This window comes from Salmo trutta, chromosome 5 (genome assembly GCF_901001165.1).
Source record: "Salmo trutta chromosome 5, fSalTru1.1, whole genome shotgun sequence".
NCBI classification, from domain to species: Eukaryota; Metazoa; Chordata; class Actinopteri; order Salmoniformes; family Salmonidae; genus Salmo; species Salmo trutta.
The window spans coordinates 22394472-22422048 of record NC_042961.1 but is presented as its reverse complement, the minus strand read 5'-3'; the positions used below and the strand labels follow the sequence as shown (position 1 = coordinate 22422048).

General features: G+C 42.0%; 1 protein-coding gene across 1 annotated transcript in view; it reads left to right on the top strand.

Annotated features, from left to right (window-relative positions):
* The window catches only part of LOC115193876 (glutamate dehydrogenase, mitochondrial), a 43630-nt gene that overhangs the window by 14524 nt on the left and 1529 nt on the right, over positions 1 to 27577 (top strand). Inside the window, exons 4-12 of the mRNA XM_029752992.1 lie at positions 7490 to 7553; positions 8379 to 8473; positions 9473 to 9652; positions 11382 to 11519; positions 11738 to 11875; positions 12083 to 12163; positions 12747 to 12870; positions 26324 to 26415; positions 27112 to 27174. Coding sequence (XP_029608852.1) covers positions 7490 to 7553; positions 8379 to 8473; positions 9473 to 9652; positions 11382 to 11519; positions 11738 to 11875; positions 12083 to 12163; positions 12747 to 12870; positions 26324 to 26415; positions 27112 to 27174 — 975 coding nt within the window. The remainder of the gene's footprint in view (positions 1 to 7489; positions 7554 to 8378; positions 8474 to 9472; positions 9653 to 11381; positions 11520 to 11737; positions 11876 to 12082; positions 12164 to 12746; positions 12871 to 26323; positions 26416 to 27111; positions 27175 to 27577) is intronic.

Genomic DNA, 27577 nt, shown 5'->3' with positions numbered 1-27577 from the left:
TGGGGACGACATCGTTGATGCACTTATTGATGAAGCCGATGACTGAGGTGGTATACTCCTCAATGCCACTGGATGAATCCTGGGAACGTATTCCAGTCTGTGCTAGCAAAACAGTCCTGTAACATAGCAGCTTTAGTTTTTGCTTCTAAGCAGGAATCAGGAGGATAGAATTATGGTCAGATTTGCCAAATGGAGGGCAGGAGAGAGCTTTGTATGCATCTCTGTGTGTGGAGTAAAGTTGGTCTAGTTTATTTTTCAATTTTTCTCTGGTTGTACAGAGGATAAGTTCATTAGAGTTACCAGCCTCAGAAATTGCTGCACAAATAACTGCTTTACAGAGTTCATGTAACAGACACATCTCAACATCAACTGCTCAGAGGAGACTGTGCGAATCAGGCCTTCATGGTCGAATTGCTACAACGAAACCACTATTAAAGGTCACCAATAAGAAAAAAACACGAGTAATGGACATTAGACCGGTGAAAATCTGTCCTTTGGTCTGATGAGTCCGAATTTGAAATTTTTGTTTCTAACCGCCAAGTCTTTGTGAGACGCGGAGTAGGGGAACGGTTGATCTCTGCATGTGTGGTTCCCACCGTGAAGCATGGAGGAGGAGGTGTTATGGTGTGGGGATGCTTTGTAGGTGACACTGTTTGTGATTTATTTAGAATTCAAGGCACACTTAACCAGCATGGCTACCACAGAATTCTGCAGCGATACGCCATCCCATCTGGGTTGCGCTTAGTGGGACTATCATTTTGTTTTTCAACAGGACAATAACCTAACACACCTCCAGGCTGTGTAAGGGCTATTTGACCAAGGAGAGCGATGGACTGCTGCATAAGATGACCTGGCCTCCACAATCACCCGACCTCAACCCTTGGTTGCACCGCCTTTCATGTAAGGCAGCCAATCAGATATGTAGCTCAGCCAGCCATACTGGGTAACCATGGCAGCTGCAGATTAACTCAAGACAAAGGATAGCTACTTTGAAGAATTTCAAATATAAAATATATTTTGATTTATTTAACACTTTTTAGATAACTACATGATTCCATATGTGTTATTTCAGTTTTGATGTCTTCACTATTCTACAATATAGTAAAACTAAAGAGAAACCTTTGAGTAGGTGTGTCAACTTTTGACTGGTACTGTATGTATACGTAGAAATTGTGTTGAAAATTCCACATAGATACGGGAAGAATCTGGTGTTTGGTCTTTCCAGAGATGTTCGATCGGGTTGAAGTCCGCCACTCCTGCATTGTCTATGCTGTGTGCTTAGGGTTGTTGTCCTGTTGGAAGGTGACCCTTTGCCCCAGTCTGAGGTCCTGAGCGCTCTGGAGCAGGTTTTCATCAAGGATCTCTCTATAGTTTGCTCCATTTATCTTTCCCTTGATGCTGACTAGTCTCCCAGTCCCTGCATCTGAAAAATGTCCACACAGCATGATGCTGCCACCACCATGCTTCACCTTAGGGATGGTGCCAGGTTTCCTCCAGACGTGATGCTTGGCGTTCAGGCCAAAGAGTTCAGTCTTGGTTTTATCAGACCAGAGAATCTTGTTTCTGTCAACTGTGGGATCTTTAATATAGACAGGTTCCTGCCTTTCCAAAGCATGTCCAATCAATTGAATTTACCACAGGTGGACTCCAATCAAGTTGTAGAAACATCTCAAGGATGATAAATGTAAACAGAATGCACATGAGCTCAATTTCAAGTCTCGTAGCAAAAGGTCTGAATACTTAGTAAATGTGACTCACCACCAAGATTCTGTATTATGTAGCAACATTTGAAATAGTTTTTTTACATTGGTAAAAAGTAGACACATAGCTACAAAATGGTATGTCATACACTGCATGTTTGAGGAACAATGAGAAAGTAATTCTGCTTTGAATGTTGATACATTTGTAAACTCACTTTTGAGAAAAGGGCCTTTTGAATGTTTTGGTACCTACTGGAGAGCTCTCCTTTGTCTACACCCATTCAGCATTGTTCACACCCTCTTAAGCCAGCCCCACCCATTTCTTTCAGGATTCACATGTGAGGCCAGGTGCTAAACAGTGAGTAGTGTAGAAAAAGATTAAGACTAAAAGTGGTAGTAGCCTACAATAAGGAAAGATTCCAAGTAAACAAAGTGTCCAGATGATAAAAATATTTTATAAAGATTAGATGACGCTTCCCCAGACACTTGTTTAAATTGATGGGTCATGTGAAAGAAATGCTAATACCTCAGCCACGTCCAGTGATGGAAAAAGTACTAAATTGTCATACTTGAGTAAATGTAAAGATACTTTTACTTCAGTCATTTTCTATTAAGGTAAGTCACCCAGGAAAATACTACTTGCGTAAAAGTCAAAGTATTTGGTTTTTAAAAATAAAGTATCGCAAGTAAATGGAATTACTAAAATATACTTAAGTATCAAAAGTAAAAGTATAAATCATTTCAAATTCCTTATATTAAACCAGATGCCCATTTTTTTTTAAATGTTGTTTTTATTTTTATTGATGGATAGCCAGGGGCACACTCCAACACTCAAATATCATTTTTCAAACAAATAATTTGTGTTTAGTGAGTCTGCCAGATCGAGTGCAGTAGGGATGTTCTCTTGATAAGTGTGTGAATTGGACAATTTTCCTTTCAAAATGTAACGAGTACTTTTGGGTGTCAGGGAAAATGTATGGAGTGTAAAGTATATTCTTTTATTTTGGAATGTAGTGAAGTAAAAGTTGCCAAAAATATAAATAGTATAGATACTTAAGTAGTACTTTAAAGTACTTTTACTGAACTACTTTACACCACTGCCCAAATGCCTTCACACCAGTATTTTAGCATACTTTATATACTGTTACACACGCACTTAAGTATGGAATACTATGTGACAAGGCCATGCAACCTGAGTTGAAACCTGAGTGAGGTGCATATGTACAGAACATAAACAGATGCATGTGCCATATATTTATGTGGTGGACACTTGATACGGTCACATGATATTGTTGTGGTACTGTATGTTACAACCACACACAGCAAAATATTCATATATATAAAAGGAATATTGATAAGTGGATGGGTCTCTACAGAAGGTTTAAAACGGTACAGCCAAATGGTTACTTGCAGAGTAGCAATATCAGAAATCGTGTCAATTATAAATAAAATAATATACAGTATGTACAAGAACAATATCAATAACGATAGTGATCGAGGTAGTTATATGCGTACAATCAGGGGTAAAGTGGCTGAGCAGCAGGATTTAAAAAAAAAAAAAATAGTAGCAGCAACGTATGGCACGTGTTAGTGCTGATGACTGGTCTGTCCGACCCGCGCAAGAACAAGGGAATCTATATTCCGTCCTGCCCTTGACTTTGGTGCAGGGCATGTGATGTCTATAGCCTCTTTGTCACTGAACAAGCAGGAGATGCTGCTCTTGCTTCTTCCGCTTGACTGATCTAACAGCTTCTGACAGATTGACAGATCTGAAGACCTGATAGTTGTTCTTCTGGCACTGCCAGCACAGGTCTGTCCTGGGCTTAGTGCTTGAGATGTGGGGCAGCAATTTTCTCCACAGATTCCTGAAGGAAGACAGCCTGACTACACGTACCTCTGGAAAATTCTGAAAAAATTTAAGCTCAATAAAAGTAGTGCCAATAATGTTGGTCAATTAAATAATCAAGATGTGTTTGTGCTTCACATACCAAGTGTTGTCATCGATTCCTTGTAGAGATGCCACTGCTGCTTTTGTCACATGGGATGACAGCAGCTTTCAACCAAAGTGTTTGTGTCCTGGGTGGCGTCCTGGGGATACTATTGCATTATCCTCTGCGTAGTTGTTGAAGTTCACTCGCTGCAAGTCCTCATGCTTCAGGTGTAACCTGTGCTTGCTTGGGCCAGCTCTGTTTTTGATGGGAGGCATTAGACCATTCTCCTTGTATGACTGGTGGAGGAGAGTCAGGCGTGTTCTACTGAAGCTGAAAGACAAATTCCAGATACAAATATTTTTGCATTATTATACAATGGTTGCAAAATGGCATTCTGAGAACATCACTACACACAGTTCATATACGTAATGTTCAACAGCTAGCCAGCCATCTAACGTCAGCTGGCTAGCTAACAGCAAGATTTAACTAGCAATACAAACCTGATTGTCATAGCTAGCTAAAGTTAACAAAGTAGGTTCAATGTTAGCTAGCTAACATTAGGCTATAACAAGCAATGCGAAATGGCATTCTGAGAGAACATCACTAAAAATGTTTTTACCTAAATCAGGGATTTCCTCATCGTCTGATTAATTTTCAGTCGGAGAGAGTCCGCATGACACGATCGTCCTCAAGAAAGTAGTCCATCACAACTTTTTCCCACTGACGTTTGTTGATAGCGCCTGATACATTCAGGGCATACATGTTTAGCAGTAGCAACATATTTGCAGTTCTCCATGGCTAATGTTATATCTTTCGAAAACAGCAATAGAAAGGATTATCTACGCATAACATGCAGCTCATTTTAGACACAAGATGCAACACCGCAGACCAATCCAAACTCATCTCTCGGCATGTCCAGCCCACTCATTATCTCAGCCAATCATGGCTAGCGGGAAGGTTGTGGTCTTTTTCTGTGGCTAAACCAACTAGGCTTGTAATTTAAGTTTTATTCGTATTTACAGATGGCATACAAGTTTGATATTAAGGCACATGAAAGTTCACATGTTCGAGAAGGCATTTCTGCCCAAAAAAACACTTTTTTTACGCTCAAACGGCTCTTTTGTGAAGTTGTGACTTGCGATATACACCTAGTTTCCTGAATCGGGTCACAAATAAGACATTTCTGTTTTACATTTTTATAAATGTGCTAAAAATTCTTAACCTGTTTTCGCTTTGCCATTATGGGGTATTTTGTGTAGATTGATGGAAGAATTTTTCAAATACATTTTAGAATAAGGCTGTAACGTAAGTCAAGGGGTCTGAATACTTTCCAAATGCACTGTATACACTGAGTATACCAAACATCTTCCTAATATTGAGTTGCACCCTCCCCTTTGCCCTCAGAATAGCCTAATTTCGTCAGGGCATGGACTCTAAGGTGTCCAAAGCATTCCATGGGGATGCTGGCTCATGTTGAGTCTATTGCTTCCCAAAGTTGTCAATTTGTCTGGATGTCCTTTGGGTGATGGACCATTCTTGATACACACGGGAAACTGCTGAATGTGAAAAACCCAGCAGCGTTGCAGTTCTTGACACAAACCGGTGCACCTGGCACCTACTACCATACCCCGTTCAAAGGCACTTCAATCTTTAGTCTTGCCCATTCACTCTCTGAATGGCACATATACACAATACGTCTCAATTGTCTCGAGGCTTAAAAAACCCTTTAACCCCCCCCTTTCATCTACACTGATTGAAGTGGATTTAACAAGTGACATCAATAGGGGATCATACTGTAGCTTTCACCTGGTCAGTCTGTCATGGAAAGAGCAGGTGTATATAATGTAGTTAAAGACATCAATAAGGGCAAGTTAAAAGTTGTCTAATCATCTATTTGGCATGCTATTTATAGGGCTAGTGGTAACTATGTCTAACTTCCAATCAACCTTAGATAAAGGATAGTACACCTAGCTTCACATTGAAATGATGGTGTTCTCTGGGCAAATCGAATGTCCATGCAGCATACATATCGGAATATTAATTTTGACTATCACAATATTTATGTGCTAGTTGGCTCTATCTGCATAGCTTGTTCTCGTTTTTCTTTTAAAATAGGAAGCCAATTTTGTTTTCAACACTTATTTCCATAACTGATCAAAACTTGTTTTCACATTGCTCTCTCTTGTCCCTCTGCAGCAGACATATGATGAGCAATATGTTTGGAACATCGAATCGCAATAAAATCACAGTATCAATACATATACTGTAGAATCGTGAGAATTGCCATACATATTGTATTGGCACCTAAGTATCATGATAATGTCGCAATTCCAAGCCCTAAGATAAACCCAACCTCACTCAGAATTTACTTTTAACATACAGCTTTTGTAAGAAAAGTTAGTTACTTTCAACTATTCAATGTTATTTAAGTAGTCTACTCAAATGAGTATGGAAGCTGGTCAATGTCTAAATGTGTTGACATGATAGCGCAGCTGAAACGAACACAGCTTGTTTACAACGCTGAGCAGGGTGCATAGTTAGACATCTGGATGGTAAACTAGTTTTCATTGAAGTGCATTACCCCATCATGTATCAGTAGGAGTCCCTCAATGTTCAGGCAGAAATTGTTACTGTGGCTTCACATTTAATTCAATATACCACATCACTTAGGTTGATAGCATGATGTTTAAACAATTACGTTGATTCAAACATACCATTCGATCAACATTGAAACAAGGTCAAATAACATGTCTTATCAAATATGAAGTTCAACATAATTTCAACCATAATATATTGAATATAGGATTAAAAAGAGTAACATTTCTACGTGGAATTTCAACATATATTTCTGGTTATGTTGAAATTAGATTGTAAGTCAGGTTAAGTTGATGTATTTAAGTTGAAGTTTTACCCTAATTTCAATGTTTACAACGCTGGGTGCAATTAGATGAAAACAACTGGATGATGACTTTCTTTCAAATCCAATGTATTTTCCACGTTGATTCTGCGTCACAATACGTTGACAAATTGCATTGAAACAATGTTGATCCTATTATGTGACCATTCATTGGCGTGTTTGTTTTAGCAGTGATCGGAACAAGGATGAGAATCTCTATCTTCAACTTTGACCCCAGAATTAGCTGAGATTACTACTGATAGGGAAGAAGGAGCCATAGAAAATTATTTTGTCTATGTTTCTCAAAAATAGGAAATAAGCATGACCTGCACTTAAAAGTTATTTTAGTTTGCGAATAAGAATGTAATTAAGTGCATTTTGTACATATTATAGCACACGTTATTAAGATGTTGTATACCTTATCTAAATTAAAGATCACACCATTCCTGAAAGCCACATTTAGTGTTCCATAGAGCTCTGCACAGGAAGCTGTTAGTCAGTGGGCTCTCCCTCCACTTCCTGTAGCCAGCCCAGCGCTGACCTGCCCTGTGTTGTTATTAAGCATCGGCAGCTCTGCTCTGGGGGAGAACTGCTGAGCCATCAGCTGGTAAACATCATGACCGGGACATTTACCCCTTATCTATCTGCTGGGCTGCTGGCTCTGAAAGAGCAGGAGGTTTTCTTTTGTCCCTTGCTCCTCCTGAGCCAAACTTATAGTCCTTGAGCCAGGTAGATGAGTCTTTCACCTTCAGTGTTCATTGAATAAATTCAAGTAATCCAGCTTTGACATTAGTATTAACCTACCTGAAGCTGATGTTGCATCTCAATATTTGAGAATCCTATTCTATCACAAAGCAGGATGTTTTTGTGCTGTTAAAGAAGAGGCTTTACTTATTTGGTCTGACTTTACAGCCAGTGAAATATTCAATGCCATTTATCATACTGTAATGCTCTGCCTGCAGGACAATGAACTGGAGAAAATCACCAGGAGATTCACCATTGAGCTGGCCAAGAAGGGTTTTATTGGTGAGTAGTGTCTGTGATCAGGGGAACACTGAAAGCTGGCAGTGAAAATGCCTGGCGGTAATGTGTATGTCCGCATGAATACATGGTCCCCTGTAGTGGGGGAGGGGAGGGGGGGTTTCATGAGCCCGCGGCGCAGCACAAACGTAAATAACCATGATGAGAGAGGAGTTAAACAGAAGGCTTGACAAGGGGAAACTGTACACCAGAAAAAAAATCTAAGACGAAATAATACACCAAATATTTTTGAGGGACGTTAGAATTAAATAAGCAGTTCCCTTTAACTTCACGTTCTTTGTAACAATGACCTATCATTCCCAAGGACTTCCGCTTGTTTTAAGAGTTATTTTATGCTTTCAAAGTATGAAGTACCCGTGAGCTGACTTCAGGCTTTTGTAGGGGGTTTCAAGCCTGACAAGTCCAGCGTTTAAAAAGGCAAGAATGGCACTCTTTATGTCTCTATGTTATTCAAAGCTGTAAATGTCGTCCACGTGATCACTAAATCAGGAAGGTTAGAGGAAGCTAGTTATTAAAAGGCATTCCAGGAACATTCTTCCATAGGGGGATGAGGGGACTGTTTATATAGCGACATGTCTTGGTTACGCGTCATGTGACTCGACTACCTACAGTACACTGCAATAGCTTCAAAGTGGGCCATGAGTGCCTCTATCTAAATACAATACTACTGTTTCACACCAACATATTTAGATGGGTCTACATGCGTTTCAGTATGAGTTTGTTGTTGGTGTATTGTTTGTTTCTTCTTTACTGAAGGCATTTTTTGTTATCCTAGAAGTTCACTTTAACCTCTCTTCTTTCCCCTGTCAGGACCTGGCATTGATGTCCCTGCCCCTGATATGAGCACGGGAGAGAGGGAAATGTCCTGGATTGCTGACACCTATGCCAACACCATGGGCCACCATGTACGTGTTCCCCGTATAAACTCACTGCCCTCTCCCACAATAGACATGGTGTTTCCCCCCCAGCACTTCCTGTCAACTAAGCTAAACAGCTGTGAACAATTATCGTAAACCACTTAAATGAAGGAAAATGTAATATAGATAACTTTCTCAGCTCTTCCTCTGCTTGGTATATTTTATCACCATGAAATCTGTTCATGTCTTATCAACCTTATAACTAAGCAACTATGTTACATGGCCACAAAGCAAAACGGTGTACAGCAGCTAGGAGTCGAATGATAACTTGTCATTATTCTGTGTGTACACTAGCCATCGTTATTGACTTTGCTGAGTAAATATTTCCGGTATATCACTGGTTTTTTTTTCTCCCTTTATCCCGTTTGATGATCTGAGTTTTTACACAAAGTTCTGCTGGCTTTTTATATGACCCTTATTTTCCTGTCCTTAGGATATTATTCCAAGTCTACTGAAAGACAAAGCTCTAGATTCCATTAAGTTTAACTGTCTCTTGCTGTATGATGCTTATATGTTTTGTTGATTGCCAGGGAGGTGGCCAGGGAGCACTCCAAAAGTAAAGCATTTCAACTGTACACTAGAACTTCTACCCTATAGCGTTGTCATAGAAGTTGGCCTCAGTCTAAAATCAGAACTACAGAGACGTGCTCTTGTCCTGTCTAGGATTAAGCTTATCACAGTTTGAGGACAGTGCTGTGTCCATGCAGGCCTCATGTTGGGACTTTGTTTGGCATAGTCTTCCAAATAGACTCGTTTCTGGGATATATTGATGTTATTATTGTAAAGAGTCTCGCTAGAGCCTTATCTTTATCCCTCGGATGATTTGTCTCTGGTACGTCACAAAATGTGTCGATCACCATCCAGTGTGCCTCTTACAAGGTTGCAAAAATACTTCAAATAAAATGGCCGTCCGCTCCTTTTATTGGCTTATGTGAAGTTGGTAATTCCACCACTAACTATCCACATGTTCCTCTCCTCTGTGTCCAGGACATCAACGCTCATGCCTGTGTGACTGGTAAGCCCATCAGCCAGGGTGGCATCCACGGAAGGATCTCGGCCACCGGGCGAGGAGTGTTCCACGGCATCGAGAACTTCATCAACGAGGCGGCCTACATGAGCCAGCTGGGCCTGAGCCCTGGCTTCACCGACAAGACCTTTGTCATCCAGGTACACAGACACAGCACATATTGATTAGGAATGGCATTTGATTTACTTTCATCAGGTCTCAAAGCACTTTACAGTGTATGGGGTGGCATTATAGTAAAAGGTACAGTACCAGTCAAAAGTTTGGACACACTTACTCATTCAAGGGTTTTTCTTTATTTGTACTATTTTCTACATTGTAGAATATTAGTGAAGACATCAAAACTACGAAATTACACATATGGAATCATGTAGTAACTAAAGTGTTAAACAAATCAAAATATACATTTTAGATTAATTAAAGTAGCCACCCTTTGCCTTTGACAGATTTGCACACTCTTGGAATTCTCTCAACCGGCTACACCTGGAATGCTTTTACAATAGTCTTGATGGAGTTCCCACATATGCTGAGCACTTGTTGGGTGCTTTCTCTTCACTCTGCGGTCCAACTCATTCCAAACCATCTCAATTGGGTTGAAGTCGGGCGATTGTGGAGGCCAGGTTGTCTGATGCAGCACTCCATCACTCTCCTTCTTGGTCCAATATCCCGTAAACAGCCTGGAGGTGTGTTTTGGGTCATTGTCCTGTTGAAAAACAAATGATAGTCCCATTAGGCGCAAACCAGATGGGATGGCGTATCGCTGCAGAATAAGTGCCTTGAATGCGTGCCTTACCTCCATGCTTCACGGTGGGAACCATACATGCAGAGATCATCCGTTCACCTACTCTGCATCTCACAAAGACACGGCGGTTGGAACAAAAAAATCTCGAATTTGGACTCATCAGACCAAAGGACAGATTTCCACCGGTCTAATGTCCATTGATCGGGTTTCTTGGCCCAAGCAAGTCTCTTCTTCTTATTGGTTTCTTTAGTGGTTTCTTTGTAGAAATTCGACCACGAAGGCCTGATTCATGCAGTCTCCTCTGAACAGTTGATGTTGAGATGTCTGTTACTTGAACTCTGTGAAGCACTTATTTGGGCTGCAATTTCTGAGGCTGGTAACTCTAATTAACTTATCCTTTCCACCTGAGGCAACTCTGGGTCTTAATTTCCTGTGGCGGTCCTCATGAGAGCCAGTTTCATCATAGCGCTTTTGATGGTTTTTGCGACTGCACTTGAAAGTTTCTTCAAAGTTCTTGAAATTTTCCAAATAGACTGACATTCATATCTTGAAGTAATGATGGACTGTTGTTTCTCTTTGCTTATTTGAGCTGTTTTTGCCATAATATGGACTTGGTCTTTTACCAAATAGGGCTATCTTCTGTATAACACCCCTACCTTGTCACAACGCAACTGATTGGCTCAACTGCATTAAGAAGGAAAAGCAATATTTTATAAAAAATATGATCATTCTTTTTGGTTAGAGGTAGCAACATTAGAGACTTCTATAAAGGATGGCAGCCACGCTGTTGGTATAATCACTGAATAGCAGACATAGCTTGTTAAATGTTGATGTACAGAGGACTGTCCTCCCTCCTACAGTAGAACACAGTGTTACAGCTAATTACAAGCTGTACTGATTGGAGGCTGCACCATGTGTTATCAATATCAGAAGTGATCCATAAACCCACTGGACCGGAAGACACTACATTACACTCATGAACAAGAACATAAACATAAATGTGCATTTGGTACATACAAGCGGAACAGGCTTAATAATATGTGACTTACAAGGCACTCAGGCCAAAAATGGTTCCAACCTATGTTCTTATTTTATTCTGAAACATGTCATTCTTCCTTCTCTTCTCCCAGGGTTTCGGTAATGTTGGCATGCACTCCATGCGTTACCTACACCGTTTCGGGGCCAAGTGTGTTGGTGTTGGAGAGATGGATGGGAACATCTGGAACCCCAATGGCATCGACCCCAAGGAGCTGGAGGACTACAAGCTGGTTAGTACACAACTCATAGCTACAGTCACTAACCTGCAGGTTGATCTCTCTCTGGCTGTTTCATGCCATGTGGAAAGCACAGTCTAAGGGTGCCACCTAGGGGACGTACAGTCTTCTACAGCCAACCTGGCAAACCATTTGAGGTGCATGACCAAGGATATACTTTGGTCCTGTAATTGTCTACTGTATGTCTCTTTCTCTCTCGTTCTTCTCACCAGCAACACGGCACCATTGTGGGCTTCCCCAACTCCACACCGTACGAAGGCAGCATCCTGGAGGCCGACTGTGACATCCTTATCCCCGCCGCCAGCGAGAAGCAACTGACCAGGAATAACGCCCACAAAATCAAGGCCAAGGTCAAAGTTCAACAATCATGTCCAGACCAGCAGTCACTCTTATTACACACTAACGTGCAGTAAATCCACATTAATGCAGGCTAAAGTTATATAAAATGTACACAATCATTACTGACCTCTATTGAACCTCACTAACAGTAGAAACGTGTTTGTGGAAAGCTAAATTCGGTATGTAAAGTGTATTTAAATCGTCTTTTGTTTTTCCAGATCATTGCTGAAGGAGCCAATGGCCCCACCACCCCTGACGCTGATAAGATCTTCCTGGAGAGGAATATCATGGTGATTCCGGTGAGAGGCTGTATGCATATTTCAGATTGCATATTCATATTTTCTCAATTTTTGCAACTTGTAACAGGTTCCATTAGATTGTGTTGGTCCTGGAGACCTAGATATTTTTAGGGCCGTTTTCACAGACCCAGATCTAAACATTTTGGCCTAGAAGTAGGCCAGGGCCCGTATCCACAAAGCATCTCGGAGTAGGAGTGCTGATCTGAGATCTGTCCATACCATTACATTCTTATTCATTATGAACTTAAAAGCAAAAGTGATCCTAAATCAGCACTCCTACTCAGACGCTTTGTGGATACGGGCCAGATTCTGACTTGTTAAGTCTACAGTGAAGAACGGGATTTCCTGAACATTGATTAGTTGGATTGTATACCTCTGGTCTCCAGAGTCTGACTCTATTTTTTTGAATGGAGATTAATGATATTTGAAACTATTGTTTAAAAGTCAATTTTATGCAGATAGTTGCTTAATCTGTCTCGGTGAAACTTACTCTTTGACTTCGCAGCTCTTGATTGCCTGTATGTTACAGCATAGCTGTAATGTTAGTGTTTGCAAACTAGTCCACCATCTCTTGTTTATTCAGGACATGTACCTGAACGCTGGGGGAGTGACAGTTTCCTACTTTGAGTGGCTGAAGAACCTGAACCATGTCAGCTACGGTAGACTGACCTTCAAGTACGAGAGGGACTCCAACTACCACCTGCTCAGTAAGTCTGACACCTCCCAAACCGAAGGGATGCACTCACTCCTGCTAGTTTAGCCTACTCTCTGTTATGCCACATAAAGATGGATTTTGTTTATCTTGTATTATGCTAAAGTTGTATTTCACTGTAGTTCAAGTGTTGAAATCTTTAATTACATTCATTACTGGGAATGAGGACTCTATTTGAAATTTCAGAAACCATTGGCTGCTTAACCACAATATACTTACAGTATGTTGCACATTGAATATTTTTTGGACTGCAGAGTACACACACACACACACACACACACACACACACACACACACACACACACACACACACACTTATGTTCCCATACGACAAACTCAATGTTGCTCACAACAAAGGGAACTAACAAAGAAAACGGAAACAGGTGGGTTATAGGAGGAGTTGTCAAAGACACTCATGGGGCTGTCCACCAAAAGTTGACTAGCAACAAGTCTGGGTCCTAAAAGACACCTACTAAATTTGCCCTAGAAAGGGTAAACCAAAATAAAAACCCACACTAATTTATAATTTGGAGCTAAAAGCAAGTGGAGAACAAGATAAAAGGCTTTGTTTTTATCACAAGCAGAGGGAGAGCTAAACCACAGTCAAGCACTTCCAACAGCTCTCATGCGCACTCTTGAGGACCAACTGGAACACTGGGCCAGCCACTATTAAATATCACCTGGGCTAGCACAGGTGAAACACCTTCCGACTAATGAGATGGACAAGCCCACACAGTTGTAACACACACTTACTAACGAGGTGACACTAATCAGTGCGCCCTACGTGCCAACGTGGTACCTCAAAATATAAATGTAAAAAACAAAACCTGTAACACCTTCTTCCTTAAGAAAGGTTTGCTCACCACCAATAAAAAACAACTTATGCATCGCCTTCTCCAATATCAACATGTCTACTGGCTGTCAATTAAATATAAGACAAAGTAATAATAAAAATAAAAATAATATATATATATATATATATATATATATATATATATATATATATATATATATATATATATACTGCTCAAAAAAATAAAGGGAACACTTAAACAACACAATGTAACTCCAAGTCAATCACACTTCTGTGAAATCAAACTGTCCACTTAGGAAGCAACACTGATTGACAATAAATTTCACATGCTGTTGTGCAAATGGAATAGACAACAGGTGGAAATTATAGGCAATTAGCAAGACACCCCCAATAAAGGAGTGGTTCTGCAGGTGGGGACCACAGACCACTTCTCAGTTCCTATGCTTCCTGGCTGATGTTTTGGTCACTTTTGAATGCTGGCGGTGCTTTCACTCTAGTGGTAGCATGAGACAGAGTCTACAACCCACACAAGTGGCTCAGGTAGTGCAGCTCATCCAGGATGGCACATCAATGCGAGCTGTGGCAAGAAGGTGTGCTGTGTCTGTCAGCGTAGTGTCCAGAGCATGGAGGCGTTACCAGGAGACAGGCCAGTACATCAGGAGACGTGGAGAAGGCCGTAGGAGGGCAACAACCCAGCAGCAGTACCGCTACCTCCGCCTTTGTGCAAGGAGGAGCAGGAGGAGCACTGCCAGAGCCCTGCAAAATGACCTCCAGCAGGCCACAAATGTGCATGTGTCTGCTCAAACGGTCAGAAACAGACTCCATGAGGGTGGTATGAGGGCCCGACGTCCACAGGTGGGGGTTGTGCTTACAGCCCGACACCGTGCAGGACGTTTGGCATTTGCCAGAGAACACCAAGATTGGCAAATTCGCCACTGGCGCCCTGTGCTCTTCACAGATGAAAGCAGGTTCACACTGAGCACGTGACAGACATGACAGAGTCTGGAGACGCCGTGGATAACGTTCTGCTGCCTGCAACATCCTCCAGCATGACCGGTTTGGCGGTGGGTCAGTCATGGTGTGGGGTGGCATTTCTTGGGGGCCGCACAGCCCTCCATGTGCTCGCCAGAGGTAGCCTGACTGCCATTAGGTACCGAGATGAGATCCTCAGACCCCTTGAGAGACCATATGCTGGTGCGGTTGGCCCTGGGTTCCTCCTAATGCAAGACAATGCTAGACCTCATGTGGCTGGAGTGTGTCAGCAGTTCCTGCAAGAGGAAGGCATTGATGCTATGGACTGGCCCGCCCGTTCCCCAGACCTGAATCCAATTGAGCACATCTGGGACATCATGTCTCGCTCCATCCACCAACGCCACGTTGCACCACAGACTGTCCAGGAGTTGGCGGATGCTTTAGTCCAGGTCTGGGAGGAGATCCCTCTGGAGACCATCCGCCACCTCATCAGGAGCATGCCCAGGCGTTGTAGGGAGGTCATACAGGCACGTGGAGGCCACACACACACTACTGAGCCTCATTTTGACTTGTTTTAAGGACATTACATCAAAGTTGGATCAGCCTGTAGTGTGGTTTTCCACTTTAATTTTGAGTGTGACTCCAAATCCAAACCTCCATGGGTTGATAAATTGGATTTCCATTGATTATTTTTGTGTGATTTTGTTGTCAGCACATTCAACTATGTAAATAAAAAAAGTATTTCATAAGATTATTTCATTCAGATCTAGGATGTGTTGTTTAAGTGTTCCCTTTATTTTTTTGAGCAGTGTGTGTGTGTGTATGTATGTATGTGTATATATATATATATATATATATATATATATATATATATATATATATATATATATATATATATATATATATATATAATCTTTTTTCAAGAAGCATTATTTTTATATATAGTTGGCTAAAACTCAAGTTTTTGAAAAACTCACGTACGCTTCTATAACTCTCATCCCCTTGGAACGAGCCAAACCAACACAAAACTCCTCTCCAAAACGTGCAGTCAAAATAAATTGGGAGCCAAGGCCATACACTGGCTAAACACAAAACTTATTGACTTCCCACTCTTGAAAGACAATCAGCAACCAAGTTCTCCTTACCAAGAACGTGTCTGATTTCAAGGGGAAACTCCAACGAAGGAGTCTGTGGTTCGTGGAGCTTGTCTTTTGCTGGAAAACTAGAGGATTATGATCGGTTTAGACCCTTGGAGGTGTAGAGACATAAACCGCGAAGTGCTATAGAGCCAGTACCAAAGCGAGCATCTTTCTCGATAGTCAAGTAGAGTTTTTGATATGAGGCGAATTTCTTTGAAAAGTACCCCACAGGGTGCTCAACGTTGTCTTTCTGTAGGAGCACAGCCCCTTCGCCTATGTCACTGGCATTGGTGTACAGAGAAAACAGACGATTGAAAACCGGAGCAGCTAGCAGCGGTGCAGAGACCAAAAGGATATTTGGAGTTCCGTCTGGACTCCAACGGAAAATGACTTTCGGACCGGTCAAATCTGTAAGTGGCGCAACAACCTGGGCAAAGTTCATACAAAAAGCCTGGTAGTAGACAGCCATTCCCAAGAATCGGCGCTGGTGCTGGAAAGTCATTGACGGCCTCCACTTTTGCCAGGACTGATCGGACTTTCCCTTGCCCCACCACTTTTCAGAGATATTTGACTGTTGCTCAGCCAATTTTGCTCTTTGACAGGTTAACTGTCAGGTTGGCAGCTGCGAAATGCCCAAACAGACTCCCATTATTCTGAAGTTGTTGGGGCCAGATCGTGCTAAATAAGCGTCAGCATTTTCTAGGGCATGTAGCACGATGTGCATGAGCCTTTGAAACTTGGCTCCGGCATTTCATAACCCGAACGGGAGATGAAGGTAGGCAAACAAACCATCAGGAGTGACAAAAGCAGACAACTCTTTGGTGCGCTCAGTCAGAGGGACTTGCAAATATCCCTTCAGCAGATCAAACTTGATAACGTACTTAGCAGCACCAACACAGTCCCCACAATTGTCGACCATGGGCAAAGGGTATGAGTCCAACTTAGTAACGGCTTTGAGTTTCCAAAAATCAGAACAAAACCACAGACACACATCCACCTTAGGTACTAATATACAGGGCAAACACCACGGACTGTTGCCATGTTGTGAAATTCCACCTCCCTGCTGAGCTTCACTCTCTTTTCAGGTTTCACTCGATAGGCATGTTTGATCGGGGTCCTGATGTCAATGTTATACTGTAGTACATTTGACTGGGTTGGCACATCTGAGAATAAACCCTGGTATTCTAAAAGCAGTGCAACAATGTTGCCTTTTCAAGTGTGCCAAAAAGACATCAAGATTTTCTATAATCTCTGAGTTACTCAACCAGCACAGAGTGTATTGAGCTTTCCTCGTACTCTTGAGGAAGACTGTAGTCATCGGTGACAGCAGTGGCTACAGGCAGAACATCACTACCAGTTTCCATCGACTTCTCTGCCCGATTGTAGCGGGTGAAGTATGGTTTCAACATGTTGACATGATACAGCCGGGTTTTGTTCCTGCACACTGGTGACCCCAGAACGGGCAACAAAACCAGGACTTGGTCACCTACGTCGAAAGTGCGGTCTTGGGCCTTCCGATCATACCAGACTTTAATTTTAGTTTGCGCCTTCTCCAGATTCTCACTAGCAAACTCACAGGCGTGGTGTTATCTGTATCAAAAAATGCTAATATGCTCCAACAGATTTGTTTTTAAGGTGTCGCCCTGCATCACTCAGCAAACTCAAAGGACCTCTGACATGATGTCCAAACACGAGTTCATTCAGACTAAAACTGAGAGATTCCTCGACAGCATCCGGTGCTGCAGACAGCACGAGAGACCCCTTCATCCCAATTTTTTTCAAACTCAAAGCAGTAAGCTCTCAACATAGACTTCAAAGTCTGAAATCTCTCGAGCACGTTGAGATTCTAGGTGGAAGGCACTAGAGGGGCATTGGATTACACCCAACTGTTGTAGCACTTGCTGGAAGACCTTTGACTTGAAATTCAATCCTTGGTCCGACTGCACTACCTGCGGAAGTCCAAACATTGACAATAATTTCACCAGGGCCTTAACAGTACTGGGAGCTGTGATTTTCCTCAGTGGAATGGCCTTAGAGAAACTATTGGCAGCACACATTATGGTTAAGAGAAACTACTTACCACTCTTGGCTTTGGGCAAAGGACCAACACAGTCCACCAGAACCCTGCTGAAAGGTTTGTCAAAAGCAGGAAAAGGCTGCAAAGGTGCAACCAATACAGATTGGTTCTGTTTACCCATCCACTGGCAAACATAATAGGATTTACAGTAAGACACAACATCCTGTTTCAGACCAGGCCATAAGAAGTTACGCAAGATATGGTCATACGTCTTGTTGACCTGCCATACTACCATCGTGAGCCAACCTCAGTATCACTTGTCGAAGTGCAACTGGAACGACATTTAGAGATACATTGGGCCAATCGTCCTGCCCAGAAGTGGCTTAAGAACCATTTCCACATTAGAACACCATCTCTGTCAAATAACCCACACGAACGTCATCAAACTCCTCTGGACGTATCTCAGCAAACAGCGGGTAGAGGGAAATATCTTTACTCTGTTCAGCAATCAGCTGCTTCCTAGATGTAAAAGTGTCAACTGTAGGGACCCTATCTTCCTTCAGTGGTTCTACAAATTCACTCACCTTTGTGGTTTTCAAAGGAGAGGTCAACTCTGGTTTATTGAAATCAGGATCACCCATCTCCGACAGATCGCCCATGGTGGGCTCTATCGGCACACGCTGGGAACACTCTACGGTACTTTTCTGATAACCCATCAGGTTCCTCTACTCTTGAGTTCCTTACAAATGACAGGATTTTGGCACAACCTTCCCTCCATCCAAATCGTTTCCCAAAATGAATGAGACCCCCTTCAGCGGTAGGCAAGGCCTCACTCAAACGACAACGGAAACAGAAATAAGATCAGACTTGAGTTCCACATTATACAAAGGAACTTCCATGCACTAACACAAACATTCAACCTCCAGCTACGTACCCCGTCTAGCACCAGGGTCGGCGCACTCTCAAATGTAGTTTTTTGCCATCATTGTAAGCCTGCCACACACACTATATGATACATTTGTTAAACATAAGAATGAATGAGTGTTTCTCACATCCCAGCTCGTGGGAAGTGACAAAGAGCTCTTATAGGACCAAGGTACAAATAATAATCAATCATTTTGCTCTTTTATTTAGCCATCTTACATATAAAACCTTACTTGTTCATCAAATTGTGAATAACTCAACACAGGTTAATGAGAAGGGTGTGCTTGAAAGGATGCACATAACTCTGCAATGTTGTATTGGAGAGAGTCTGTCTTAAATATTTGTCCAAACAGTCTGTGCCTGTATTTAGTTTTCATGCTAGTGAGGGCCGAGAATCCACTCTCACATAGGTACGTGGTTGCAAAGGGCATCAGTGTCTTAACCTGTCTGGGCTAGGGGGCAGTATTTTCACGGCCGGATAAAAAACGTACCCGATTTAAACTGGTTACTACTCTTGCCCAGAAACGAGAATATGCATATTATTAGTAGATTTGGATAGAAAACACTCTAAAGTTTCTAAAACTGTTTGAATGGTGTCTGTGTATAACAGAACTCATATGGCAGGCAAAAACCTGAGAAGATTCCATGTAGGAAGTGGCCTGTCTGAGATTTTGTAGTTCTCCTTTTGCTTGTCTATCGAAACTACAGTATCCGTGGGGTTATGTTGCACTTTCTAAGGCTTCCATATGAAAGCAGATTGGGGCGTCTCCTGTCTCTGGGCAAAGTATAGTAACTCAGTTTGTCAGTGGTCAGCCTGAGAACAAAGGGAATGGAAATGCGTGTTCACAAGACCTCGCCATTTTTTCTTTTCCTCTTTGAATGAATAGAGTATTGTCCGGTTGGAATATTATTGCTATTTTACGAGAAAAATACCATAAAAATTGATTTTAAACAGCATTTTACATGCTTCTAAGTACGGTAATGGAACATTTTGAAATTTTGTCTCAATGCGCTCGCGCGTTACCCTTTGGATAGTGACCTGAACGCACGAACCAACTATGGATTATTTGGAACAAAAACATTTGTTGTGGAAGTAGCAGTCCTGGGAGTGCATTCTGACGAAGAACAGCAAAGGTAATCCAATTTTTCGAATAGTAATTCTGAGTTTAGGTTGCGCCGAACTTGGCGGGTGTCAAATTAGCTAGCCGTGATGGCTGAGCTATGTACTCAGAATATTGCAAAATGTGCTTTCGCCGAAAAGCTATTTTAAAATCTGACATAGCGATTGCATAAAGGAGTTTTGTATGTATAATTCTTAAAATAATTGTTATGTATTTTGTCAATGTTTATGATGAGTAATTTAGTAAATTCACCTGACGTTTTGGCTGGGAATGCTAGTTCTGAACATCACATGCTAATGTAAAAAGCTGTTTTTTTATATAAATATGAACAAAACATGCATGTATTGTATAACATAATGTCCTAGGAGTGTCATCTGATGAAGATCATCAAAGGTTAGTGCTGCATTTAGCTGTGTTTTGGGTTTTTGTGACATATATGCTTGCTTGAAAAATGGCTGTGTGGTTATTTGTATCTATGTACTCTCCTAACATAATCTAATGTTTTGCTTTCGCTGTAAAGCCTTTTTGAAATCGGACAATGTGGTTAGATTAACGAGAGTCTTATCTTTCAAATGGTGTAAAATAGTCGTATGTTTGAAATATTGAAATTATTGCATTTGAGGTATTTGTATTTCGCGCCACGCGATTCCACTGGCTGTTGAATAGAGTGGGACGCTAACGTCCCACCTAGCCCATAGAAGTTAACAGGATGCCCTTTGCAACCACGCAGGATACTCGGGCCGCAGCCCAATCCAGAAATCTGGCAGTGGCTTCTGATTTTAAATTCAATTTTCACAGAACCGCTTGTTGCAATTTCGATGAGGCTCTCTTGTTCAGATATCAGTAAGTGGACTGGAGGCAGGGAATGAAAGGGATAACAAATCTAGTTGTTTGTGTCGTCAGTTTCGGGAAAGTACCTGCGTAATTGCGCACCCAGCTCACTCCGGTGCTTTGCTATATCACATTTGACATTGTCCATAAGCTTGAGTTCATTTGCACACAACAATCATACAATGATGGAAAGATCTGTGTGTTGTTCTTGTTAATGCAGACAGAGAAGAGCTCCAACTTCTTAATCATAGCCTAAATTTTGTCCCGCACATTGAATATAGTTGCGGAGAGTCCCTGTGATCCTAGATTCAGATCATTCATGCAAGAAAAACATCATCCAGATAGGCCAGTCGTGAGAGAAACTCGTCATCATGCAAGCGGTCAGACAAGTGAAAATTATGGTCAGTAAAGAGAACTTTAAGCTTGTCTCAATAAAAAAAAAAAAAAAACGTGTCAATAGTTGAAAACCAGCGCACTTCTTGTATGTTGTAAAAGCATTATATGGTCGCTGCCATATCTTTGCATAGTGCAGAAAATACACAAGTTCAGGGACCTTGTTTTAACAAAGTTAACCATTTTCACTGTAGTGTCCAAAACGTCTTTCAGGCTGTCAGGCATTCCCTTGGCAGCAAGAGCCTCTCGGTGGAGGCTGCAGTGTACCCATGTGGCGTTGGGAGCAACTGCTATGTCTCACTGTCATGGCTTTTGCGCCATCAGTACAGATACCAACACATCTTCACCGCCAAAGTCCATTTGATGTCACAAAGCTGTCCAGTACTTAAGAAATCCCCTCTCCTGTTGTCCTGGTTTGCAGAAGAGGATGTGTCTTCCTTAATTGACCCCCCCATAAACGTAATGGGCATATACCAGGAGCTGTGCCAGGCCCGCCACGTCTGTTGACTCATCCAGCTGTAACGCATAGAATTCACTGGCTTGTAAGTATGCGAAGTAGTAATTGTTTCAAAACATCTCCTACTATGTCACTGATGCGTGGTGAAACAGTGCAGATGTAGTACTGCTGGTAGTAGCAGTACTACCAGTAGAGCTGGTATGTGTCCATGGATGGGGGGCTTACTTTTATTAACAATTGTTACGCACGCCTGTAGGAAGAGGGAACGCAACACCCTGCTACAACTCAACTCTCCGTGGTGTGAAAGAGGTATGGACCGTAGGTGTGAGTAAAGATGACAAAGGGCAGAGAATTACCGTTTACAAGGAATTTATTCCGTTACACGGTAATTTGGGGAAAAGTGGCTGGACGGAACCAAAGCAAAGAAAGTAAATATCAAAGCCCCCTCTCCTACCTACCCATCTACCACCACCTGGTGCACTAACAAAAATACAGGAGGATGGTCCGCCCAGGTCTTACCTAGTGTGCATAGACAGTAAACTACTACGGGTTAAGTATGCCTGCGGGCCTCTTGCCTAAGCACTCCCTAGGTGCCTTCCCCTTCCCCCCTGGGAACAAATGAAACAATTATCCAAATGTAATTAAACTATTTCAAGAATCAAAAACAGTTATTTTAGCACACACATACCTCAAATCAGCGGCTACAAAAATACTTAACAAAAACCTCTCTCTGAGCCACAACCAAGACAGGACATCAAATCAGCTCTCTCTCAGCATCAACCACAGAACATAACCATCTCTGTTAGCAACAACCAACATAATGGCCATCAGCCTCCTCTCTCAGCAATCATCTCTCTTCTGAGCAACAGAACACTGGCTTATATTGCTTCAGAAGGAGTCTGTAATTGAAGACAGCTGCATCCTGACGAGGGGGGGGGGGGGGGGTCAGCTCTCCAATCATAAATGGGGGCCGACCAATCAGCTGCTTGGGGAGAATTTCAGGAAGCCATTTCCTGAAACACACACTCACAAATACCGTAAATTCCGGACCATAAGCCGCAACTTTTTTCCCAGCTTTGAACCTCGCGGCTTAAACAATGACGCGGCTAATATATGGATTTTTCCCGCTTTCAATTTTTTTTTTTTTCAAAAAAACACATTCTGTGACGTGCTCAGTTTTTTGGCGGCATGAAGCTTTCATTAGACCAATGAAATTGCCGAACGGGTTAAGGTCAAACAACTTTTTTGGTTACTGTTTAGATTAAATTGAGCGCTCTCAAACTTCCCATCGTTCTGATTACGGTAGTCATTTTGTCACCCTCATCATGGCAAAGACACGGAGAAATGCATATGATGCAGCTTTCAAGTTGAAGGCGATTGATCTGGCTGTTGGAAAAGGAAATAGAGCTGCTGCACGGGAGCTTGGTCTTAATGAGTCGATGATAAGACGTTGGAAACAGCAGCGTGAGGAATTGACTCAGTGCAAAAGGACAACTAAAGCTTACTGCTAATTTTGTATTTTTTGTTACAAGCCGTGTTTCGTTAAAGCCTATTTTTGTTACAAGCCGAGTTTCCTTAAAGCCTGTGTAAAGTTAATTTGTTTCAATGTACTGGTAGGCACCTGCGGCTTATAGACATGTGCGGCTTATTTATGTTCAAAATAAATAAAAAATCAGTGGGTGCGGCTTATATTCAGGTGCGCTTAATAGTCCGGAAATTACGGTACACAAACTACAACACAGAAACTGGGGAACGTAACAACAATTTATCAATTTTCGAGGAAACGGAATGAGCAGCATCTATGTTCGGCTACCTACATTTTTGGGCGGCCATTAGTGGAATTCCCGTGAGAGAGTAATGGTTAATGTGATTGGATGTTAATTATTTGACTAGGCTACCTGTATTTGACATTGTTGTTATTTCGATGAACACCAGATGGTTTAATGATATTTTTGGCAGTGAAATGAGGCTACTCAGGCGAGGAAAAAAACATCACCCAAATGTATAGCCCCGTTGGAAAATCTAAACGGACTGTTTGAAAATATGTATCACATATATATTTGCCGTACACCCGACAGCATTGCGCGTACCCCACCCCAGTTTGGGAATAGCCGTATTAACATACTATAACCAGTTGCTGAAGTGTCAGACAAAGGCAAAACACCCTGCATAATGAAGGATTGGGCCGCCCTAGTGTGTCGCAGTATCTTCACCGGCTGTTTAAAAGCATCGCCACTCTGCAGAGACACGAACCGATCTGAAACCGAGTTCATGAACATCTGATCCCAAATCTTGTTTAGGAGATACACCATTCCCAACCAGACACTTCATGGGCTGGAGGGCTCCCACAGGAAGAAACTGATTTTTCTCTCTCTCAATTTTCTGTTTCAACTTAGGCCACTGAGAGACAATGTGTCCTTTCTCACGGCAGTAATGACAAACTGGTGGATATGAAAAACCTCTTTTCTGCTGATCTTTATCTTTGGGCACTGTAGAAAAGGACTGAAACCTCCTCAGTATGAGGTGACTTATCTGGATAGCTTTTTGTGTAGGGATTACTACTGGGTGCTTTGTTTGAAGGTAGTTTTATGTGTCAACACAAACTCATCTGCAAGAACTTCAGCTTTCTCGAGATATCCTTGTGCTCATAAATGTAGCTTGCAACCCTTTCATGAAGGCAATTTTTGAAAAGCGGCGTACACTTTGAGCCTTTCCCACAAGAACACTTTGGAGGAGCAGTGACCAAATATCTCGCGGCAATTTTGGGGATGTAGTAATCTACTCAAATAGAGTAAAATATACATCCACCTCTTTTTCGTTAAAAGGCGGTACCAGCCGGCTGTTCTGACCAAGATCGAACTCTGTTGAGGGTGTCAGATGGCCTGACTGGATTCAGAGTGCTTCCAGGTCCATCTCTCTTAATCGAATGGCATGTTCAGGTTCTTGATGTTTGGCTGCACGCTCATTTTGTCTTTCCCTGTGCTCAAACTCTAATTTCTGTTGTTCCAACTTTGCTTTTAGTTCTAACTCTCACAGTTGTACGTTTTACAGGACTCACCCCACTGCCCCTAGCGCCCTTTTCATTAGCCTCTCTGTCTGAGGAATTCCTCCTCCACCAAAACAGTACACAACTCTTTGACTACTGCTTTTGGATCGCCAGATGCCACTTTGAGGTCATAATGCTTTGCAATGATGAGCAGATTAGCCTTTGTACATTTATCTAGCATCTCCCATGTAGGATATTCTACATTCTTCCAACTTAAAGTCCATGGCTTTTTAAAAATGTATTATCCTGTGTGTGTATATATGCAACGTTCAAAATGATTCCACCAATCTTATAACCCCTCAGGGTGTACTGAATTTTGAACGTAAATATCTGGGCACAGCAGAGCTTCAAAGTAGTTGATTAGAGCGACTACCATACTCATGAGAAGCAAGATCCCGGACGAGCCCCCATTCTGTTACGTTCCCATACGACAAACTCCGTCTCGCTCACAACAAAGGGCACTGACAAACAAAACATAAACAGGAGGGGTTCTCAAAGACACTCATGGGGCTGTCCACCGAAAGTTGACTAGCAAGTCTGGGTCCTAAAAGTCTGGGTCCTAAAAGTCTGGGTCCTAAAAGACACCCAACATGAATGCCAGCAAAATTTGCCCAAGAAAAGGCAAACCAAAATAAAAATCTAAACCAACTTAGGGAGCTAAAAGCAAGTGGAGCAAACCCGAAAGGGGAGAACACAATACTTTTTGCTTTTATCACACTCAGAAGAAGAGTTAAACTGTGGTCAATCACTTCCAACATCTCTCATGCCCACTCTCTCGAGAACCAACTGGAGCAATAGGCCAGCCACTATTAAATATCACCTGGGCTAGCACAGGTGAAACACCTTCCGACTAATGAGATAGACAAGCCAGCACAGTTGTAACACATACTTACTAACGAGGTGACCCTAATCGATGCACCCTACGGGAAAAAACAAAACCTGTATAACAGACACGGGACCGGATTCAATGCAGGGGTTTACCGAGGCTGAAGCCCCTAGGCCCAGATCCGTGGGGGGCCCAAAGAGGCAGCAAAAAAAGTAAAATGTAAAAAACACATACAGTATATATTAGATATGTAGTATATATTTGTACTTTTTTATATATATATATATAAATATATATAAAGATATACAACATTATTGGCAGTCACATTATGCAGAGTTTCCAGGAAGAGGTGGATGCTGACTGTCTGCAGGCCATGTCTGACACTCTCGCTCACCCTCTCTCTCTTTCCTGTCTATCAGCAGCATCAGTCAATGAGGCAGTCTCACATTGTGCACATGCATTTTCACACAAAAGCCCTTTATAACATTGAGTCACTCATGATGAGTGGATTAGCATTAGATCTCTATCTGGCTGGTCCTCTTGCATTCAATTATGTCATCATATGTAGCTGAGTGTTTTCAGTACATTGCAGGGGAGGTTTGAGCTGGGGTTATGCTTGTGACCGAGTGGGAGGTTTTCTGAATATTTCAGAAGCTGAATCCAATCCCCAGTCCCATGAGTGGCAAGATTGGGTAATGTTGGAGACATGGTAGAGGGCTCAGAATAGATACAGCTGTGAGTTGCCTATCCCCAAAATGTTGGCAGAAAGTGAAAATGTATACCAGATTATTAACGCAAGTGAACCAACTAATTTAAATGTAGTTCACTTTATGGTTCAGTGAGGATTCATATAGACTAATACATATAATCTAATCATATACATATGAACTGTCCGTGTTCTCCCTCAGTGTCCGTCCAGGAGAGTCTGGAGAGGAAGTTTGGGAAGCATGGGGGAGCAATCCCAGTGGTCCCTACCTCTGAGTTCCAGGCCAGGATCGCTGTGAGTACAACCCTTTTCCCCCCTATTCTTTCAATGCCCCTGGATTACTTTCCCCTCATTCAAACAATACCCCTAAGATACAGTATTATAGACAATCAACAGGAACTGTTGATTTTGTTCCATTTTAATTGGTTGTCTCAGTATTCACAAACACACCCTCTTGTTATCCAGGAATCTTTTGAAAATGCAATGTACATATAGTAGGAAAGTAAATGTGTGCTTCGTAGGAAAATAACGCTGGTCTTTACACGTGTTCACCTAATGTGAACGCCATTGAACGCATTAACCTTGTATGGGACACCAGTAAACAATGCAACCTGATCCTGATGACAAACTATCCCCTTAAGGGATTTATCCTGGGATAAACCGCTCCCTCCCTGACGCCACAGTCAAACAGACTCCTTTAGGACAGACTTGTAAAATCAGATACGTCCTCTGCTTGCTGTTTTCCCCAGCCACCATTTTGTACATTAGTCTCAAAGATTCAAACGCATTACCTTACTGTTGATAAATGAGCCTCACTCAATGACAGACTGGAGATTAAATGCTTTGGTCCTGCAATTTCATTATAACCAAGTTTAGAGATATTTCAAAGTTGAGCTGTGTTTCTCTAGAGATGAGTAATGGTTTAGTTTAGTAGGCTAGATGTGCGCTCTGAGCCTTATTTTCGTTGTATTTTCTTTTGTTTGCTTCCAGGGCGCTTCTGAGAAGGACATTGTGCACTCAGGACTGGCCTACACCATGGAGAGGTCTGCCAGGGTAAGAGGCTGATTGCTTAAACATGATTATCTGTGCTAAACTGTTCCTCACAGGTCCAGAGGTTTTGTTCAAAGGAAATACTGTCTTGATCCAACATGATGTCCTGAGGCATCTTATTATGGGTAATGAAGTCTTGAAAGTTGAAGGCATCAAGTTCCATTTCTGTTTTATACATCTCATTACCCAAACAGCACTAAGCAGTGAAAAGGAAATATGAGCTATCATGCCACCATTTTCTTTTCCCAATGCCAGCTCATAAAAGGAATCCTTCTTGAACACGCGCACACACACACATACACACACACTCCCCCTCTCACTGGTTTGCTGTGCGTGCGAGCAGAGCCTATGGGTAACTGGAGAAGCCGAGGCTTTGTTAGTCTCGTTTGTTAAGCCCCAGCTCTGA